A 24,095-nucleotide genomic window follows, 5' to 3' on the forward strand; every position below is an offset into this window, starting at 1 on the left:
AAAATATATAATGTATTTTTATTTTAAGTGAATTCATACATATTAATATTATAAGGGCACCTGTTATTAAGGTTGACTCTAATAAATCACATTCCTCCATGTTAATGATATTTGAGGGGCTACATCTTAAAAAGTATTAGAGCTATTGAGCTGAAATTTGACATGGAAATAAAAGAATAAAACATGACAAATTTGTAATAGACTAAAGTTGAAAATCAGGATTTTTTTACCACTTCCTATTTTGCAAACAGTCACAGTTTTTCTGCTTTTTTGGGGAGAGCGTTACTCTATACAGTGTTTTAAGACTAGGGAGTTGTTTTGCTAGAAAGCTATTGTGACAGTGGAGTTCCTTTGAGCGGTGACATTTTTGAAAAATGTTTAGTTTTTTTTCAATTTGGTAACATATGCCCCATTTTAAAGATAGTGAGTTCATAGCGTTGTGCATGTCAAATAGAGGTGTGTGCTGGATATACTCAGAGTGGCTTCACTTGCGAGTAAAAATATGCCTGACTACTCTGTATAAAAATGTTCTTCTCTGCGATGGAGTGTATAAGACATATTTGCCAGCCACAGGGGGGCTGGTTGTTGTTCTGGGGTCTGGTTGGGGACAGAATGTACTAATCAGGGGTGCACTTACTGGAGGTTTCTAATTACCCAGAAAACCTTCTTTCTGCAATCAGGGAACCTCACAGTTAGTATGTATATAGAATAAACTATAAAACATTGTCTGCAGCCTAGGAAACATTTCCCCGAGCATCTGCCTTTGTTTTAATGAACATTGGCCTCAACAAAATGTCTGACATTACTTTTATCTCTAGTGTATTAGTTTTACAGTTTTGGAAATAGTGCTCTAGCGTTTGTCTGACATACAGATAATACAGAAAGTAAATGACCTGTTCTCAAATGCAGTCTGAAGTGATGCACTGGGTGAGTAACTATGGGCCTGATTCATTAAGGATCTTAAATGAAGAGGATTCTCATTTCAGCCTCCTGGACAAAACCATGTTACATTGCAAGGGGTGCAAATGAGTGTTCTGTTTTGCACATAAGTTAAATACTGCCTGTTTTTCATGTAGCACACACATATCAACTTTAAATTTTAGTGTACAAACAAGCTATCAAGTATTTGTGTGCTACATGAAAAAACACGCAGTATTTAACTTATGTGCAAAACAGAACACTCATTTGCACCCCTTGCAATGTAACATGGTTTTGTCCAGGAGACTGAAATGAGAATCCTCTTCATTTAAGATCCTTAATGAATCAGGCCCTATAACACTTATTTTAATAGCTTTTATTTTAATTGGGTATGAGAAGAGATTAATCTTAGTTTTGTAGAGTAGTCTTAATTTGCTTAGATTGTTAGATTTATGGAAAGCAGTGTTTACATTAATGTAAAGCTTATTTTATGCCTTATGATATTTCCATCTGAACACTGCACAGCATCACTTCTCTTTATGTCATTCTCATGATGTACATTTGGACACTGCACAGTACCACTTCTCTTTATGTATTTCTAAGCAGCATTATGTGAGCTCCATGTTTATATTTGTCCTGGGCCTACTGTAAAATTGTCTGTTTCTACAATTTAGAATGCAAAACTGCCACTTGTTTCATGCTCTGACCAGAGCCGGATTAAGATTCCATGGGGCCCTAGACAAGATCATACTTACCAACTTTCTGTTGGTGAAATCCGGGAGCCTGCAGAGGAGGTGGGCGTAACAGGGGGGCGGGGCTCCAAGTGGCATCATTTTGGACCTGCCCCCATGACGTGATGACGCAAAATGCGTCATTTGACAGCGGGGGGCGGGGCCAAACGCCGCGATTCACCGGGAATCGCGGCGTTTGGGACTTAATTCTGCCCACTTCACTAGGAAGTGGGCAGAATTATCCAGATGCGGGGGATTGCCACACTCGCCTGGGAGCCCGGGAGACTCTCGCAAAATGCGGGAGTCTCCCGGATATTTCGGGAGAGTTGGCAAGTCTGGACAAGATACTTGTGTGGGTTAGGATCATCTGGGCCCCTTGTCAAAACCTTACATTGCCTGATAATATTTCCTAAATATTTAGTTAAAACTCCAGGACATATACATAAGATTATAAATGTAACATGAAAGCTGACAATCTAACTTCCCTGTGTTATTTCCATTCCACTTTCAGTCTGCAAATTGTTCAATAACTGGTGTGCACTTACCTAGTGTAGTACCTCCTACATTACTACCTACCAGTTACCACATGGTTATTTTATAATAGAAAATATTCATACATTTATCCTGTAGTAGGCAGTATGGAAATATTCACAGAACACATAATATACTGTATTCTCTCCTAGCACACAGTCACAGTGGCTTAGTGGTTAGCACTTCTGCCTGACAGCACTGGGGTCATGAGTTCAGTTCCCAACCATGGCCTTATCAGTGAAGAGTTTGTATGTTCTCCCCGTGTTTCCGTGGCTTTCCTCCCATACTCTAAAAACATACTAGTAGGTTAATAGGCTAATATTAAATTGACCTTAGTCTTTCTGTGTGTATATCTTACTCAATATATATAGACTGTAAGCTTCAATGGCGCAGGGTTGATGTGACTGCATTCTCTGTAGCGTGCTGCGGAATTAGTGGTGCCATATAAATAGCTTATGATGATGAAATGTACACCATATCTAACTCTGATTTTTCTTTCCTTCCTTTTTTCCTACCATGGGCAGGTCATGGTCCTAAATCAGCAACTACCCCCTTCCCTTTATCTCCTCAGACTAAATGGTAGGTCAGAGCTGGAGTTCAGGGAGAAAATTGTGGGACAATTTAACCTGCATATGTACCGCCAAAAGTCTCCTGACAGCTGCCATTTTTTTAAAAAAACAAATAATTTTTTTTTTAAGTTAATCTTAAAATATTAAATGAAGTTAGAATTACCAGGGTTTCACCAAAAATTCCTGATCGGGCAAATTTTTTCTGAAAATCAGGAATAAATCCGGCAAAAGGAAACAGTGGCAGGGGCACCTCTCAGTATCTGCTTCTGTACCAGTTTTTATTAGATTATGTCTTACACCTTGTTACTCAACCAAACTTCTTAGTTATAGTCTGTTGTCGGCTTAATGCAGCAATTCATTTTTTTTTGCTTTATTCCAAAATCAAACATGTGGTAACCCACCTCTAGAAATCCTGCGTTTGCCCCTGCTAATATTTGCCCTGGCACAGCTTTCATTATAAAGTTTAATCAGTCCGAGCGGTGCCAGAACTGCTGTAATAGAATCCATTTTAAACTTCCCACCACCTCAGTGACATTACTTAATTTGTTCACTGCTGGGGGGCGGCTAGGTAAACTTAATAATTAAATAAACAAGAATAATAAAAAAAAACAGCGTGTCCCCAACCCCTTACAAATCTTAAACAGCCCTAGTGATGCCAGCCTAAGCAAAATCGGGGGGACAAAAAGTGTATGCTTGGGGTCCCCCTGCCATATTGCCAAACCGACCCCAGGCTGGTCAACACGGGGCTGGATCCCCAATCGAGATCATGTCTGTACAAAACAAAAAAAGTCCCCGCCCCAGGTGTAACCAGACCTGTGCTTAAAAGCACATGGTCTGGTTATACCCCTGTGCACTAGGGTCTTCCCACACCACTGTGGTGGTGGGTGTGGGGTCATAATAATTAATTGATAAGAAAACATTCCCTGGTAAACTACAGTTCCCAGCATGCCATTAAGTGTTTGGGCATTCTGGTGCTTGTAGTATTTAAAGTACCAGCATACCCATGGCTGACAGGGCATGTTGGCACTTAGAGAACCACAAATGCTAGCATGTATTGGTATCCAAGGACCTGTAGTGCACCATGGAAAAATGTAAATAGAACACACACAATTTATTTAATTTTATTTGCAATAAAACACTAAAACACATGCCTTATTCGCCCTCTTTACTGCTCACCTAGATCCAGGCTCTTAATCTGTAACAAATCCAGGGATCCTGGTCATGGCAAAAAAAAATAAACAATAGTACATTCCAAACTCAACACATATCCACTGACTTAACACTTAACACTTAACACTTAATCACTATATGCATATCTAGCAATAAAATGCAGTTAAGTGGTCTTATGAGGAAAGGCTCCAGAATAAAGTCACTGGTGTCAGTTTTCCTTAGCTTTGTCAAACATAGATCTCTTTTAATGGTGACAATCTCCAGTATTCCTCACTTTTTCAATAAGCACAATCACTAGTCTGTCTTTATTTCGGCGGAATATGACTTGAAGAATTTAGGTGTGTAAGGGGTGTAGTCCTGCAAAGGGGGGTACAAATTATTTTTGGCCCTTCCCATCAAGCCCCTATCTAGCTAATAACAAGATGCCTAATAACAAGTCCCATCAAATAGTAAATAAACAGGGGTTACTCATCCATTTAGATTTAGTTTTCTCATCAAACCTCTCACAGGAAATCTCAGCTGTTTCTCTCACAGGACAGGGTTGACAAGTCTGACTGGGCTCTGCTTCCTGTCAGAGCTGATACTCTTCTGTCCCTCCCGGATGTTTCCTCCTGGGCTGATTTTCTTCAGAGACTCTCAGGGCTTTTTCTGCTGACAACATGACAGGGTTCTTCCCTGACAGACTCGCAGGTTTCACCTCTGACTGGGACCAACTGCCACACTGCAACTGTCAGTTTAATGTCATCCCTCTCACCTAACTGTCACTTTTACCTCACTTCCTTGGTCTCTGTGATGTCACTATGAGCAGGGCCATCTTAACAACATCATGGGCCCCCGGGAAAAGCAGTGCACCGGGGCCCCCTTTATATATATATATATATTTATAAGTGATATATATATATATATATATATATATATATACATACATATCTGTGTGTGTGTAAAAAAAAAGTGATATATATATATATATATTTATATCTATAATATAAAAGCCTAGCGGCGTGTGTTAGTCTGTGTGTGGGAAAAAAAAACAAGCTGCAGCACCACCTGCTGGGCGGAGTTATACACTGACCTACTAAATTCTTAGCATTATCTAATATATAAAAGTAAAAGCCTAGCGGCGTGTGTTAGTGTGTGTGTGGGAAAAACTATTTTCTCAGAAAGGGCTCATCCAATTGACCTGAAATTTGGTATACTGACATCATTTGACAAAAAAATTAGAATAGTGAAGTCAGTTAACTTCCATCATCCCCCCTTCCCCCCGTGGGAGGGGTGGTAAAGGCTAAATTTACGAGTTGAGGGCTCAAACTCATTTTCGTGAGGTAATTTTACCTCATGAACACACATGTGTAGCGGCGTGTGTTAGTGTGTGTGTGTGTGTGTGTGTGTGTGTGTGGAAAAAACTATTTTCTCAGAAAGGGCTCATCCAATTGACCTGAAATTTGGTATACTGACATTATTTGACAAAAAAATTATAATAGTGAAGTCCGTTAACTTCCATCATCCCCCCCTTCCTCCCGTGAGAGGGGTAGTAAAGGCTAAATTTACGAGTTGAGGGGTCAAACTCATTTTCGTGAGGTAATTTTACCTCATGAACACACATTAAAAAAGGCGCTTGCGTCGGGAAGTAACGCTCTTCCCCTGAGGAGGCCTGGGCTAGGCCCAAATGCATGACAAGAACCTTTTTAAGACCTTAAGTAGCTTGATTTGACTAGAATGCATGAGTATCATGCACAGGTTAACTTTTATATATATATATATATATATCACTTTTTTTTTTTTAAATCCCCCTTAACTTACCTTTCAGTTGCCTTCTTTTCTTTGTCGCTGTCGCTGTGACTGTCCTGCGCTGCTCAGTGCTGTGCTCACAGTGAATGTCAGGTCATCAAGCCCGACACTCACTGAGAGCGCAGCACGGAAGAGGGGACCAGGGAGGTAGCCGGATCGCCACAAGGTGACCGCAAAAGGTAAGTTGTTTTTGTTTTTTTTCATTTTTTTTTCTTTACAGGAGTCCCTGCCTCAGGTCTACTTGTCCAACTAGGCCTCTGGGCGCCTGCCCATCGTGCCCAGTCGGAAAGGCGGCCCTGACTATGAGCAGAGCTTTATCAATCCCTGACAGTAGTGCACATGTGCGGGCCATCATGTCCACCAGCACTGCACTACATAAATATATATATATATATATATATATATATATATATATATATATATATATATAGTATATATCTCTATCTATATCTGTGTGAGTTATTTTCAGTCCTTGTGCTATTATAGTGTACATTACTCAGCTCTGCTAATTTCTTTGCGTGAGGGGACAAGGGGGAATGTGGTATATTTGTTCCTGCCTCCTCACCGCAAACAACAGAAAGCAGTCAAATTAGTATTTTTCAGATTCAAAAGAGCTACCTAATTTGAACTGTCTAGAGTGGAAAGACTAGATAAATGGTTAAATGGAGATGATATACTGTATATGTGCAAATGATATTCTGTATATAATGAGCATGCAACAAAACACACTCAGACATCAAGGGCCTGATTTTGAGTTGGAGCAAAGAAAAGAAAAGGAGCAACTTTGCACCTGGACAAACCATGTTACAATGCAAGTGATACAAATGGACTTTTTTTTTCCCACGCAAGGAAAATACTGGCTGTTTTTTCATGTAGCACATAAATAAAATTGATAGCTTTATTTTTACACTGAAATTAAAGTTGATCTATGATGTGCCGTATCCCAAATATAATTCTGTCCCTACATTTAAATTTATCTCCTCCTCTGATGCAACATGGTTTTACCAAGGTGCAAAGTTACTCTTTTTCTTTGCTTTGTTACTAACTCAAAATCAGGCCCAAGTGTCATTCTGCAGATTGGGCTTGTAACTGCTACCAGCTTCACATTGTTGCACATGTTGTGCATGTCAACAATTATGTGAAAGTTATGGGTTTTACTACAAAGGTGGAGATGAGCTGGTGGGGTCCTCTTTACAAATCTGCCATGAAGACCAGTCATTTCTAGTTACACCCACAGATATAAAAAAAAAAAAAACCTTTCTATAAGTGACTAACTTTGTTTCCCCATTCATTAATAGGCATAAATGTGATAATTATAGAAAATATACAATATGTCCTTGTTCCATGAGAAACAAAGAATACGTGAAAGGGTTAATAGTTCATAATAGAGGCCAACTGAATTACAAAGGAAATTGCTTAATGTCATTAATAGCAATCTCAGAAGAGACCCCTGGAAAACTTTTAAACCAGCATTTTTTTTTCATACATTTGGTTTATTGTCAGCCAGAGAGGAAAACCAGCAGGAAGTTCCAGTAAGGATAGTTATAAATTCAGCTTCTGGGCTTAGCAGACAATGTGGAAAACATCCTGTTCCGTCTCCTCCTTTTGTTGGTATAAACCTGTGTTTACATTTGACATAAATATCTACAACCATCTTCACTCTTAAAACAAATTGCTGTGTTATACAGTTATATTTACAAATACATCAGATACAATTCTACTTTCATTACAGCACACACAGTCATAAGTGCCTTCAAACATCAACTGTGCTATCTCAAAACAGCAGGGTCCAAAATAAATATTCTATATGCAGCACTGTCTGTATGGCTTCCATTTACAATCAAAATGGCTACTAAAATAGGGAAAATTCAGTATAGCAGTATTTACTTCGCAAAATGGATCCTCATTTTCTTGTCTGTTGCACGGGCTGCAGAAGAAGGATTCCTCTTGCTGTCTAGACTGCAGTGATATTGCATGTGTTAATAAATGGAGAGTATCTACTGACTATGAAAGCACATAAGTAAGCTTGGATATCCTAGATGTCTGACATTATTCCAGTAACATTTCACTTTTGAACATGTTCCCATATTTTCTCAAATATATTTACATAGCTGAAAAACAGACAAAAATATATATTTATAGTAAAAAAAATATATAATATTTATACCAAGCCTATAAACAATACCAAGTAATGGGCTAGGCAACTCCCACTGCTATGCTCTCACTGCTGTATTTTTTAGCTTTTTTTCATATTTACATCATACTTGCCTACTCTCCCGGAATTCCCGGGAGTCTCCGGAATTTCCAGGGTAGGCAAACTTCTCGGATTCGCCAAAATTCACGGCATTGAATCGCGGGGACGGGGCTTAATCGCGTTATTAATCCCCGCCCCTACTATTCAATGCCATGAATTTAGGCATTTTATAGTTTGGGCGGGGCTATGGTGACACGACGACGTCACCACACCTCCTCCTATCCCGTCACATGACTTCTCCACGGACGATTCCAAGTTTTGAAAGTTGGCATGTATGATTTACATTGCTGCCTACATTTTCAGGAATAATTTGCCGTTTGCCGACGAGCAGATTATCTAATCCCGTCACAAGTGATACTGTCCAGGTGGACCTGCTTGAACATGGCTATACTAACTATTTTTTGCCTTCCATAAAAAATAAGTTTACACCCAGAGAAAACTAAATAAAGTGGGGGTTGCATGGATAGATAGATATACTGTATGTATATATATATATATATATATATATATATATATACATACATGCCAGCTGAAATGATTGACTTCATGGTGACAAATCTGCAAGTGGCTTATAGAGTACATACCATCAAACCTGAGTTTGAATGGGGAATCCATACATGTTAATTTACTTTATGCAGATAATATATCTTAATCATCAGTCATAAGTAAGGATAGAGATATAAAGGGCTGATGAACACCTTCCTTTGTGACAAGGGATGAAACCTTATCTGGAATAAGATATTAACCTTCCTATCACTGGTGTGATAAAAAAACATCATCATTGAGTTACACTTTTACCAACACACCCATGCACATACATGACTTTTCAACAGTATAAACTTTCATGAGGTGTCATAATTTTTGGATAGCAGATTTTGTGCCAAAATATCTTGATATTTGGATTAATTCATTATGCCCTCTATCCTGACTAGAACCCCCTGTTCCAGATGAAGAGAAACAGATGCTGCCGCCCTCATGCTTCATAGTAGATATGGTGTACTTTGGATGATGAACTGTGTTGTCTTCATGTAACTGAGTCTGTGGTAAACCTGGACGTATATGAAAATACACCTGTCAGGGAGCGTATCTCTTGTGGATGCTGGAGAGCTAGTGCTACAAGTCACAATGATCATGATGATGATCAGCAGCACTATCTAGTTACTTCTGATTGGCTGAATGTTTTTTGCCCCGTCTCACTGATTGTACTTAATACATTATTGTGACTGCTACATTATGTAAAGTCGCGGTAATCTATTTCCATTGCATAATAGTGATTCACAGTTCACTTTTACAGGGGAAAACAACAGATGATAGTCAGGTCCACCTTAAGTACATTATGGGGCCCCGAGCAATGCAGTGCACCGGGGCCCCTAAATATAAATATATAGAGCATGGAAGAGGGGAACAGGGAGGGAGCCGGATCGCCAGCTGACGTGACCGCGTGACAGCAAGGTAAGTATTTTCTTTTTTTTTCTTTTTTGCAGGATTTTTTTTTCAGCGCTGCCTCGGACGGGCCCCCTTGCCTACAGGGCCCCCGGGCACTTGCCCATTGTGCCCAATGGAAGAGACGGCCCTGATGATAGTATTTAATTTAATTTGCTTGTATCTAATTATATTTTATATTGAAAATGAGACTTTTACATTTATTAATATCACTATTCAGACACTCTTCTTATGTATATGACACTTCATTATATTATTATATTGTGTACAAACTGGATAATGCAGCTTTAGCATTTATTACTAACAGATCTCTGTGCTTTTCCTAAACTTTCTCTACACTATTGTTGTTCATATGTGTACCCATTTGTTACTCCTGATGAAAACCTGGTGCACATGCGTGTGTTAAGCCACATGAATTGTGTAAGAGTGTGAGGGAATTGTAGGTGAGACTCTCAAGAAGCCTGGAAGGACCTGTGTTTTAGAGTTGGACTGGCATACTGTGTGAGAGTTTGGGCCCGAATTTGTTATATTCAGCATAGGAGTAATTACCACATGCTTTAATAGTGAGAGAAAGATACCCGTGGAGAGAGAGAGAGATTATAGGTGTTAGTTAAGGCTGGGATGATCAGGCTTCCCACTATTCTGGGAAGGCTTTCCACTAGATTGAACATGACTGTGGGGATTCACATCATTTCAGCCACAAGAGCATTAAAGAGGTTGGCCACTGATGTTTGGCGTTAAGGCCTGGCATGCAGTTAACGTTCCAATTTATCTCCAAGGTTTTCGATGGGATTGAGGTCAGGTCATGCCAGTCAAGTGCTTTCTTTCCAAACTCAGGACATCATTTTTTGATGGACCTCACTTTGTGCACAGAGGCATTACCATGCTGAAACAGGAAAGGTCCTTCCCCAAACTGTAGCCACAAAGATGGAAACACCATTATTCCTCCTCCACGAAACTTTACAGTTCACTGCATGCATGTGAGTAGGAAGTGTTCTGGCATCTGCCAAACACAGATTCTTCAGTCAGACTGCCAGATAGTGAACCATGATTTGATGCTCCAGAGAATGCATTTCCACTGGTCCAGAGTCCACTACTCCAGTCAATGTGTTGTATTGCACATGGTATTCTGAGGCTTGTGTGTGGCTGCCCAGCCATGGAAACCCAATCCATGAAGTTCCCAGCAAACAGTACTTGTGTTGATGTTGCTTCCAGAGTCAGTGAGTTTTGCAACCGAGGATGGTTGATTTTAACAAAGAGCTTTGGGCCCCAGTGTGGGGAAGAGGGAAATGGGGCCCCCAACCTTCTGCATCTGCCATTCAGTGGGCCCCATTACCTTCATGGGCCCCTGTGCACGGTACCTGCCAATGGTAGTTCCACCACTGATTTTAACGAAAACAGCACTCAGCAGTGCCATTCTGTAAGCTTGTGTGCCCTACCGCTTCGAGGCTGAGCTGTTGTTGCTCCTCAACATTCCACTTCACAATAAAAATTGACTAGTACAGCCAAGCAGGGCAGGGAAGACATTTGATGAACTGGAAAAGTGGCATCCAATGACAGTGTCATATTGAAAGTCACTGAGCTCTTCAGTATTACCAATTCTACCGCTAATGTTTGACTATGGAGATTGCATATGTGTGGCTTAAATATATATATATCTTTTAACTGATTCCTAAACCGCGTTGCTTTATTTAAAACAGAAAGCTGTATGTTTCATATAGGTTTATGTCTAAGTGCAAAGTGCCCCATATTTGAAGGGGAGAAAATCTTTTTTTTCATTTCTTTAGTGATATCACAAGGACATCCCCAGCAGTTTCCATGTCAGAACAAAGGAAGAAATATTGTTTGTTATTGCACAAAATGTCACACTTTGAGCAGAGGCCAAAACTTAATTAGGTGATGTAATAAAGGTGTTTAATATTTTTCCAGAAAAGTTGGTGCTGGCAATTGAAATTCTCTACTTGTTCTTCAGATCCTGCAGGTGAGAGGGGACCCTGACTGAGGCACAGCTGCAAATAGTATGCACCTTGGATCTAATAGAGCAACACTATTAAATCTATTTATATAGAAACTATTAGCGCTGTCACAGGGAAAATGTAGTATTATTATTAATAACAATAATAGTATTATTATATACAATGTGGATTTACAAATATATAAATAAATAAAAAGTATCCTTTGCAGTCTTTTCATTCCTTTATTTCAAAAGTAAATAACACATATTTGATATCAATATAATCAGAAGAGCAAGATAATTACATTTTTTTCCTATTTTATCTGTATAATGAACTTAAAAAGGGTACGTTTGGGAATATAAAAAAAATGAATACATAGAAAATATATACATAAAAAAGAAAATAAAGTAACTCCCAATGAATTCATTTTGTCATAAAAATCTGAAATTTGGCTTAGACATGAAGGTGCATAAGAAGTAGTCCAAAAAAATCAAGAAATTGATAATCAGCACCTAGATTTGGCACCACAAGGATAGATGTAGCAAATGGGGGAGGGGGTAGAGGAGGAAGCAAAGACCAGAGGGACTGAAGCAGAGGTGCTTGCAAAATGGGAGTAAATTATCCTAAAAAAGCACAGAAAAATAACTATTTCCACCCATGCAGAGCCAAACACATCTTAAGATGCGTCCACCTCGTATCAGCATAATACGGGGCCGGCATAAAACAAGTCATTATAAACAGCAAGTATTAGCAGCTCCTAATAATACTCCTACTAACAGGCATACATGCAGAATTCTGCAATTCTGCATGAGCTGCATATGCAGGGGCAAACGCAGGATTTGTAGAGGGGGGTTTCCTCACAACAGTGCCCCAGGCTTGGAGCACATATCATAGGCAAACCACGGGGGTGGGGATTCCTAGTGCGTGGAAAAACCCCCGCCCCCCCGTGGTTTGCCTATGATATGTGTATATACACATGTACTATACTCTGCCTGCATTTGTACACCCCCTTCCCTACACTGTCCCACCTCTCCCTATGTAAAAGAATTGTGTAAGTCTGAATAGGCCATGTGCATGGGCCCACTTTCAGGGAATGCATGCAGCGATTTCATGCAAGACACACTACTGAAGCTGGCATACGTCGCACTCAGCATCAGCCCCTGAGTTGCCCCTTATGCTAGAAGTAATCAATCTCAAACTGAAATAAACCACAGGGGTTCTTTCAGGCTCCCCAGATGCATGGAAACCTATAATGAAGTAGGACCCCCAAAGGTGGTAATTATAACCCCCCCCCTCCCCGTCTCTGTTGACTAGACTAGAAAACCTGTACATCCTTCTATTACACATAAAAACTAAATATATATGCACATTGGTTTTTATTAAAGAAAAAAAGAGGATTTTAGAAACATTTTTAGACAATTTATTGGATTAACTTTTATTCCTTGTGCACTGTGGTGGATCAAGAAAAAAAGATAAAAAGATTGAAGATGAGATCAGCATGGGGTGTTGGCTAAATTATAATATTTTATTTTGTAAATGAAGGTCTGTAAAGTATGTATGTTAAAATAAGTAACATTTTTATGAACAGATTCTTAATTTTGTTGAGTTTCAAGATTATTAATAAACAACCACACAGTACCACTGTACTTTTTAATATAACATTCACCTGCTGTTTATATGCACTTATCATATCTATTATTCAACAATTTACTGTACATTTTACATTTTTGCACATTATTAATATATCTGAGAATTAGCACAAATATGGATTTTTATTGTCATTTTATAACAAATAGTAACACTAAAACCACTTTTTAAAAATACTAATAAGCTTTCATATTTCACATCCAAAACATAATCAAATATTAGAATAATTGTAGTTGTATGAAAATGTGCAACACAAATATGGAGAGCACTATGACTTCTTGGACCAGGCAGTTTGGATCAGGCATAATTAGACATCTCTTAGGTGGACCATCCTGAGCACATAAGAAAACACACCAGCAGATATAGGTACACAAATATAGAATTTTAGTGTACAAAATGACCCAACTGTTAACCAATGTGAATAGAGGCTTTACTGTAGAGAATTATAGTGTTAATTTTACATTTTATGCTCTATGAGTAAGTTTTTAATGTATAAAGCAATGCACACATTCAAACCTGGAATCTGGACCCTTGGCATTTACTCTCCATTGGCTACGGATACTAGAGAATACCAGTGCTGCTGTCCCTCAGGCATTGTCAAGAAAGATGATAAATGAAAGAACTAGTTGTGCAAGTTATATAGTTGAAGGTTATTTTATTATCTCCTTTATCAGAAATTAATAGGCATGAATAGGTGAAAAATATTCAGTAAGTACTGCATTTCTCTCCCTCTTCCAACCTTGACACATAAACTATACATTTCTGAAGGTAGTTTATTTTTAGTAATCATCCATACAAGCCAGTATTTGTTTTGTATAGTTTAATTGTTTTCTATCTTTTCTGTGTCCTCTAGAGGTCTACAGAACATCACCTTATTCCAAATCCTGTCCTCACTTGAGTTACATATCGATAATGCAAAGTGCTTCACCTTTGAAATAGCCTATAACCTGACGTACTTGAGATATTTCTGAACATCAACAGTTGATAAGAGACTGTTTTTCATGCAAATAATCCCTGCACCCTGTCCTTATGGGTGTTATAGGTAGGCTGCACAAACTGTTTGAAAATAGGGAAAGTATATGTAAAACTCTCTCTCTCTCTCTCTCTATATATATATATATATATATATATATATATATGTATTTATATATATATATATATATATATATAAATATATATATATATATATGTATTCATATATATATATGTGTGTGTGTGTGTGTGTGTGTGTGTGTCTGTGTGTGTGTCTGTGTCTGTGTGTGTGTATGTATGAATAGTGGGCTGCAGTTCAGTTTCTTTAAATACAGTAGTGGTCACAAATTCTTCTGGTTTTATTTGTAGATAATTTTGTTGTGAACTATTCCACAAATGGACAAATGGAACTCCTAGTATATATATATATATATATATATATATATATATATATATATATATATATATATATATATATATGTTCTTGCATTATACATGATTAAACTATATGACGGCTACGTGGTACATTATTTTTGTTAAGTAACTTATATGACCTTTTGCAAGCCTACTTAGCATGTATCTTCCGTGTGTGTTTGTTTGTTTATATGTATTAACATATGCTAATCTGAATTCACTACGCTATCTAAAATATATGCATTTTTGTTCTATAGAGATATTGATGCATTGATTTAACTCAGACCTCTTGTAAGTGTCATGGGGTTGATCCTCCCAGTCAGTGTGCTAGAAGACACACTGTGGAAATGAAAAGCAGCATTTACAAGCATCCCTTCTCACATTGTTACTGTCTCAGACCTAACTGATCTAATCAATGACACAAAGCATTCACATTCTAAAGACGCCCAGAAAACCATCCCTCCCTCTGCTATTGGAAGGCGCTGCATTTGGGTGGGTTTATTATGCGATCACTGATTGGCTGGCAAGAGAACAGTGTCAATGTTTAAGCAGCAGCGTGAGGTGAATAGAGTCAGTCAGTAAAGAGGCATTTGGAGCTAAGGTTGGGTGTAAGACAATGCAAGATATAAAGGATTAAAGCTACTAAATCAACTGTTGAATTGTACAAACTCTACTTTATTTCGAATGGATGTATTTTTACTGTATTCATGTAGTCTAAGGACTGTCTGGAGAAAGAATCTGTGTTCCCAGCTGCGATGAGCCAGCACAGAAAAAGGCAAAGGCTTTTACCCATCCTACTAATATCTGTGCTGCTTTTTTTAGTATAAGGACGCGACATGAGCTGGGCACTTTGGAACTGATTTGGAGCTACCCATGGTGCATTTGTGTTTTGGGAAATCTATTGTATTTGGCTTTCACAATTGCTGTTGGGTGCACAGGCTGTGGATAAAAAGCAGCAGCAGTGTACAGCCCATGTATAGCTGTGTGCTTTAGGTCCAGGGACTCTGCTCTCTGAAAGGTAAGACTAATTTATCATTATTTTCAGAAAAATAAATAAAACACTGTGATAGCCAGCGTGCACTAAAACCCAATACAGATCATTGGGACGTATGGGCGGTTTTGCTAATAATTAGTACCTTTTATTTCTGAATCTGACTCATGCAGTTATTAAACATCTGCATTCTGCATGTGTCATTCATATATTAAGGGACAACAATTTCACGCATGCATGCAATCTTCTAGGCAATTACTTTCAGTAAAGAACTGACTTATAATCAGGCTTTAAAAAAAAATCAGCAGACTACAAATGCATCCACAAACATAATTGTTGTATATGTGTTTCCTGACTTTTATTTGTAAATGTTCATTTTAGTGGGTTTTATGTTATTTACATTTGTTTTTATTATGTTCATATTTCAGTTTGCATTTAGTGAATATATATTTACCATCCCTGTGAACACAGCAACTGCCTCTTCCTACAAAGTGTGTTTTTTCCCGTTTTCCATTTGTGCATCCAGCCATGCTTTGCCTGTTGATTTGATCTACTGTAGGGAATGAGAACTGAAAATTAACTGAATACTACTGCTTGTAAGCCAATTCAGTTACATGTTTTTTTTTAAATAAACCCAGTGCTGTGAAAAGACTGAAATGAAAAGGTGAATTTGATACATTTGAACTAGACTCCACTATTGTGTGTGTGAGTGTTTTTAATAGATATACTAATTACTCTATGCTACGTGATAAATGCAGTTTCATTCTAGATTCAACATGTTGCTGTCTGTGCACACTGTAGAGTTTAATCTCAGCATACAGTTGTTGAAAATATGTGTCTAGGATGCATTTTCAAACAAATCATATTGATTGCAAGAGTGTTGTGCATTACTGCCTTTAATAAAGATTTAAAATGGGTTGTGATGATAACTGTAGGATAATGTTCCGAAGATAAGCTTATGTTAGCTTGATGCTGTTGTTTATTGGGCTTTAGTGCTATAGTATTTATGCTGTCCTTTCCAATTAATATTTTTAAAGAGATGAATAGCTACGGTGGAATTGTGAAGAATTGTCTTTCCAGCAAAAACAATCACTGATTTAACCCTGCCAGCCTCTTTTGCCATGGTCCATTTGGTGCTTATCTAACTGTAGGTGTTTTTAAATCAACAGGTTCAAGGAACTGAGGAGAGAAGGCGAGTGAAGCAGAGAAGATCTTTCGCACACACGTTTGGGGATGTACCTTTCAGTTTTATTGTTATTTTTTTTGTGGGCTCCTGCCCTGACTTTGAAAAACTTAAATTTTTCTGTACCAGAGGAGGCAATTGCTGGAACCATTGTTGGAAATCTAGGCAATGATGTAAAACTTGGCATTTCGGAGAGGGGTAAGAAATCGAACTTCAGAGTACTAGAGAATTCTGCACCAAACTTGATTGATGTAGAACAGGACACTGGGCTGGTAACTACTAAGCAACGAATTGACCGGGAAACCTTATGCCGGAGAAATTTAAAATGTCAAGTGTCCTTGGAGGTTTTTGCCAATGATAAAGAAATATATATGATAAAAGTGGATATCACAGACATTAACGACAATTCACCATTTTTTCCTTCTGAACAAATTGATATTGACATTTCAGAAAATGCTTTTCCTGGGACAAGATTTCCACTCACCAGTGCCCATGATCCAGATTCTGGGGAGTTTGGCTTAAAGACTTATGTTATCAACCATAATGGATTGTTTTCCTTAGATGTAAAGTCCAGAGGTGATGGAACAAAATTCCCTGAGCTGGTTATAGAGAAACCCCTGGACAGAGAAGAGCAAAGCCATCATAATTTAATTTTGACTGCTTTGGATGGTGGCAACCCTCCAAGATCTGCTACTGTGCAAATAAATGTCAAAGTTATAGATTCCAATGATAACAGTCCTGTTTTTGAGGCACCTTCATATATGGTGGAAATCCCTGAAAACTCACCACTGGGTAGAGTTGTAATTGATCTCAATGCTACAGATGCAGATGAAGGCTCTAATGGTGAAGTAATATACTCTTTCAGTGGTTATGCACCAGACAGAGTTCGGGAACTTTTCTCAATTGACCCCAACACAGGTGTAATCCAAGTTAAGGGTAACCTGGACTATGAGGAAAACAACCTGATTGAAATTGATGTGCAAGCACGTGACCAAGGCCCAAACCCAATCCCTGCACACTGCAAAGTTACAGTTAAGGTGATTGATAAGAATGACAATGCCCCATCAATTGGCTTTGTATCAGTTCGGCAGGGAGCAATTAGTGAGGCAGCACTCCCTGGCACTGTTATCGCTTTAGTTAGGGTCACTGATAAGGACTCGGGGAAAAATGGACAGTTGCAATGCCGGGTTCTGGGCAATGTGCCTTTCAAATTAGAAGAGAACTATGACAATTTCTACACAGTTGTAACAGACAGACCTCTTGACCGTGAGACACAGGATGAATATAATGTTACTATAATTGCTAGAGATAATGGAAACCCATCTTTAAATTCCTCAAAGTCGTTCACTGTTAAGATTTTAGATGAAAATGACAATCCTCCCACTTTTAACAAAGGTATGCATGTATTGCAAGTCTCTGAGAATAACATTCCTGGAGAATATTTAGGTTCTGTTGTAGCCCATGATCCAGACCTTGGACACAATGGCACTGTTTCGTATTCAATTCTACCGTCTTATGTTGGGGATGTGTCAATTTACACCTTTGTGTCTGTAAATCCCACTAATGGTGCAGTTTATGCCCTACGGTCTTTCAATTATGAGCAAACAAAATATTTTGAATTTAAACTCCTTGCAAAAGATTCAGGCTCTCCTCACCTAGAAAGCAATGTTACTGTAAGAGTGACTGTACTGGATGTTAATGACAACGCCCCTGTTATTTCTCTACCTATCTTGCAAAATGACACTGCAGAAATCCATGTTCCCCGAAACGTAGGCGTGGGCTATGTCGTGAGCACAGTTAGAGCAATGGACAATGATTTTGGAGAAAGTGGAAGACTGACCTATGAAATTGCATATGGCAATGAAGATCACCTCTTTGAAATTGATCCTGTGACAGGGGAAATCAAAACCCTCAATCCATATTGGGAAGAAGTGTCACCAATTGTAGAGCTTGTGATCAAGGTGACTGATAATGGAAAACCAGCACTTTCAGCTGTTGCTAAGCTCATTATTAAATCTACTACTGGATCTCTACCAGAGGGGGAACCTCGGGTCAATGGAAAACAGCACCAGTGGGATATGTCCTTGCCTCTTATTGTTACATTAAGCACAATTTCCATAATACTATTGGCTGCCATGATCACAATTGCTGTCAAATGTAAAAGGGAAAATAAGGAAATCAGAACTTATAACTGTAGAATTGCAGAGTACAGTCACCCCCAACTAGGTAAAAGTAAGAAGAAAAAAATAAACAAGAATGACATTATGTTAGTTCAGAGTGAAGTGGAAGAAAGAAATGCTATGAATGTCATGAACGTGGTAAGCAGTCCCTCACTTGCCACATCACCAATGTATTTTGATTACCAGACCAGGCTCCCTCTCAGTTCTCCTCGTTCAGAAGTAATGTACCTCAAGCCTACATCTAACAATCTGACTGTTCCTCAAGGCCATGTTGGCTGCCACAACAGTTTTACTGGACCAGTGAGCAACACAACTGAGACTACATCTAATCGGATGTCTATAATTCAGGTAGGGTCAACACTGGTGGACATAACTAGGGGGAGTTATATGTCATTATGTTCCATTCTATACACTTTGCTATTGTTTTGGGTTAATAGTTCAGGCTGTGCTTAGTGTATTCTGTGACCAAGTTTGTTTATTCTTTGCTTGCAGTCAGTTATTGAAGTCTGATATCTGCAAAGAGTTTTATGAATATAACATAGCAGTATTTTAGCCTAACTATAGAATGAGCTTTTTATTTGTTTGCAGAAATCCTAAACGTAAAGTTTGGTTTATGGAAAGCATTTTAAAATAGTGAATAATTAGCAGCATGATACAATATGCTGATGTGTATATAATGTTTCCTTTGTGTTGTTTTATAGAAAAATGCACCTCACTGAAATATACACTGTATGCATCGTTATTTATTTGTACTAAAAATACATGTATCTTTGAAGATGGATATCTCCTGTATTTTAAGCATAATCAGGGCTTGGTTGAGCAGTGTCTTGCAGGTTCTTTGAGCATTGATACATTCATAATGACTCCTACTCTACCATTGACATACTTGAAAATAGCAAGTATTGTACATAAAATATCATAGTGTTTTTTTTATATATATATATATATATATATATATATATATATATATATATATATATATATATATATATATGGCTTGAATGTCACTGTCCTGTTGACAAGTTAAAGGAAATAATATTTATATTGCTTGACTGTAATCTGCCATGGAAATAATGTTATTTTACTCTTAGCTTATATTTCACACTGCAGTGTAAGATAGCATGTCAGCTGAGCTTGTATTTCTACAGCATGCAACACAGCATTAACCTTTGAATATCCACTTAAATGGCAGCGTAACTGGGGATTAGTGTAGGTGCTATAAATAATTTGATTTTTATGACAGAGTTCACAGTGTTGTCTGGTGGGAAAGCATCATTTCAGTATGCAACATGTGTAAATATTTTTGTAGTGGCACATATGTGCTGGTTTTGTTACAGGCACAGTATTTAACTGCATATTCCAGCATACATCTAGACATAGAAAAATGTATGTAACTACACAAACATACTGCTTGTGAAAATAGGTAGCGTTTGACAACCAGTAACACAACTTTTTTTAAATCATCCAGAATGCCTTAATTACTTAAATCCGGAAATATGACATGTTACCCATCTCATATTATTGTGTGTATGTGTGTGTGTATATATATATATATATATATATATATATATATATATATATATATATATATATATATATATATATATATAATGTTGAGCTACAATGCCAGGTTGTTGTACTATCTGTTTTGGAGGGAATACAATTATTCATTTTCCTTCTGTGAAATATTCTAGCAATGGGTCCATTTTGCATTGCTAAGACAGAAATAGACATAGCAACATATTGTGAGCATGTCTGTATGCAGGTCTCAGAAATGTGTCTTATGCTTTTAGAATTCATTCAGAACAGGTTTGTAACACAAATTAAACTTCTCTCTTATTAATTTAATCCTTGACATTGGATTTGTGACTTATTGGTGGTATTGATTCAAATCTTAAGAGTTACAACTGGGATAGTGATGCATTACTTTTATGTACTTCCCTGTACACTAAGTATAAACATTGTAACTCATTGTGTTTACTTAGTACACTTCGTCTATCCCTGCTCCCCAGCTCAAAGAACTGGAGGACAATGCAAATAGCTGTTATATGCTTTCCTAAACCCCCATTATTATTGAAGGTTTTGTTTTGTTTTGCTTTGCTAAATAGTAAAAACACTGGGTAAATTGTAACTATTCAGACACAATAGAAATAGGAAGGTACATTATTTATTTAGTGTGAAAAAAATGTACTGTAGTAGATATTTCCTGAAACGATTTCAGCCCTGCCACATGTTCACATGCATTGAGGTTCCAAATGGTTAAACTAATACAACAGCTATGTAACACTTTTAATGCAAGAAATATACAGTAAGATGGTATCATATTTTATGAAAACTGATTACTTATAAACATAATTATAAACAAATCATATGTTTATGATAAGCTCTATTAAGGGGCAAAACCCTGCAACAGAAAATAAAGTAAGGTAATTTTATTTTTTTCATGCTCCAAGGACAATTGGCATAGTTCTCTGAGGATGTCAGAGCTTCGGGGTCTTGCTCACATATGATTCTCACCCTTTAGTAAACCCAATCACAATGGAAGAAAAATGCAACTATTTTTAAAAGTGCATTTTATGTAATTATCATCATAACATTATTTAGAATATTAATGCATTTTATTTAGAATTTAGCAAGTACATCTTCATTTCTCTTATCCAAAAATATGATTATTTTGAACTCTGGTATACCAATTTCTATCCCTTTATTTGTGCAACAGAAATCAACAATAGTAACTTAGTAACTATATTGAGTTGCAATTAGGGATAAAAAAACAACTTGTTAGGATGGGTCTTCCCTACAGATACAGTCCAATCACTTTGCTAATTCTCACTCCATACACAGAATGCATAGAATTTAGTGCTGGGACCGTAAATGTTGTGGTAGTTTCAATAGATCTCAGTTCTGCACCCTATTTCTGGCTCTTAAAAATGGAAAGTTTGCTCCACTGCTTGTTTGACCAGCGTCAACTTCTATATCATTTCAACAATTTCTAACAAATTTACTAAATTTTGGTGTATTCCAAAGAATATGTGCTATACTGCATATATTATACTTTATGGTTTTTTCCCCCAGGTTTCTGTTACATGATGCATTTATTATAAAGCTATGTGTGTATCTTGTGGTACACTGTTTCAATTTGAGCATCAATTTTCAACTTACAGTCTTAGAAGTAAAAAAATAAAATGTCACAAGTGCATGTGGTTCAAAAGAAATTGAATTTACACTAACTAGCCCTTGCACTGCTTATTTTTATGCATATTATATGTATAGTTTCCCATAGCTGACACAGAAAAGTGTTTTTTTGGCTTTGCTTGTCCTGTTTTATCCTATTCTAACAAATGCCATATGCAGTAGATAATGCTTTTCACACCACATTATTTTATGTGCTGTATCTACAGTGTCCATACATAAATTTTTGACAAACATTTTATCGTTCAGTAGGGGATATTTCTGAAAAGTAGCATAAGAGACAAAGGTGGTATTGCCTGTAGCAACCAATCAGAATCAAGCTGTTATTATTCTGGTACAGTTTCAAACATAACAGTAGAGAACATCTAATTGGCTGGAGTAGGCAATGCCACATTTTATACATTAAATGTAAACTACCTCTCTAATTCTTTGTTTTGTATACAAGGGTTTAAACTATATGTATGATGAGTATAAATTGAATAATTATATAATTTAATAAGAACTCCACCTAATGGGTTTAATTGATAACCTGTTGTTCAGTGTACAGTGGAAGGAGAAGTTCAGCTTTTACCACTATCATCCACAGCTTGCTCAATTTAGAGGGAACAATGCTTACTTATCACTATCTCTGACTTGCATAAGTTCCTTTCTACCCCATCATACAAAGCTAAGATGTACAAAAATTATTATAATCCTTTTAAACTAAGACACAACCCAAAATACTATAAACTTTTTCAACAAGTTTTCTATAAATGCTCCTACTAAGAAACAGATTTGGGGGCTCATATACCCATCATGGGATTTCTGAGATTTATTTGGCTTCCTTCACCAGTAGTATTTGTTTTTATTAGTTATGTACTATGTTTCATGCAACCACTCCCGATGCTAAATAGTTCTCTCTGGTCCTATGACATTTTGTTGGTCAGCCAGAATCTCTTAAATTGAACTGGAGTGTTCTTCTGTTCAAAAGAAAATTTTATTATATAAGAGATGACTAAAAGTGTCTAGTTGAATCAAATCTGTTTACAGTAAGTTTTAACATTAAACATCTTTTATGAAAATGATACCTAACATATGTTACTGCAAAATCCATCTATATGTAAATGTTGTACACATTCAAAAATTAAAGGTATTTATAATACAGAATGTTGAGGGGAAGATATATCACTTGGCACACCATATGCTTTATTTTATTATTCTTGACAATGAAGATAAATATATATTTTGCAGTAGCTTTCCTTTAAATAATTTGTAATTCCCTATGCAGTCTAATGCCGTTAGTCACAATTCTAACGAAATGCAACATTTGTAATTATTTTACTTTTTTTCCACCACTAATGCATTATGCTGGATATTAAATTATATCCTATTGAATTTAAAGATACCCTTCATCAACCTGTTATACCCTTCAGCAACTTGTGTTATGAAACAAGAAGAATGCAGTTTAAAAAAATCACTGCATCAATAACAGTGGTTAGAATGAGAGTCAGATTTGGTCATGGTACATTAGGCTTTAAGAGGTAAATTAATTGCTTACTCTCATAACCCCAGAATCCTAAACCTTCCAGCATCAAGCTAGGTTTGATTACAAACGTATATGAATCTCATTGTCAGATGGGCTTTGTAAAGTATTCATCTGCACTGCATCACAGCTCCCTTAAGATTTCAAAAGGTTAAACAGTTAATACACCTTGGAATTGAAATTGATCTAACCCTGCTAAGGGCACATGTGCAATTGTGTTTGATGAAAGGCAGATTAAGATTTAAAAGGTAGCTAACGCCAAAGGGAGAAATTGGAACTGTTTTTTCTTTAAGTAAGCAAATGAATCATTTATCATAACAGAATGAGAGGTGATTCTCATAGCGTAATTTAATAAATGTAAACATTTTAAGGAAAGCATGATTATTTGTATAGAGAAATGAATAAACTCTAGTAGTTCATATTATTAACCAGAATTCATTAAAGCATATATTATGCATACTATTTTTTTATTGTTGTTGTTGTTTTGTGGAATTGCAGTATACTTTGTGAGCTTAATTTTCAATATTGTGTGCTTGTATGTCAATCGTGGTTCTGTATGATGTGGCACAATATAATGCTTCTAGTAATGTTTGCAAGAGAGTAGAAATATAAGATGATTTCATCCAGATACCTAG

At 37.1% G+C, this 24,095-nt stretch overlaps 1 protein-coding gene across 1 annotated transcript in view; it reads left to right on the plus strand.

Moving 5' to 3' along the window:
• The first annotated feature begins 14,981 nt into the window (after positions 1 to 14,981).
• The window catches only part of PCDH17 (protocadherin 17), a 156,840-nt gene continuing 147,726 nt past the window's right edge, over positions 14,982 to 24,095 (plus strand). Inside the window, exons 1-2 of the mRNA XM_075199792.1 lie at positions 14,982 to 15,410; positions 16,553 to 19,094. Coding sequence (XP_075055893.1) covers positions 16,617 to 19,094 — 2,478 coding nt within the window. The 5' untranslated portion in view covers positions 14,982 to 15,410; positions 16,553 to 16,616. The remainder of the gene's footprint in view (positions 15,411 to 16,552; positions 19,095 to 24,095) is intronic.

Source organism: Mixophyes fleayi, chromosome 2 (assembly GCF_038048845.1).
Source record: "Mixophyes fleayi isolate aMixFle1 chromosome 2, aMixFle1.hap1, whole genome shotgun sequence".
Taxonomy (NCBI): Eukaryota; Metazoa; Chordata; class Amphibia; order Anura; family Limnodynastidae; genus Mixophyes; species Mixophyes fleayi.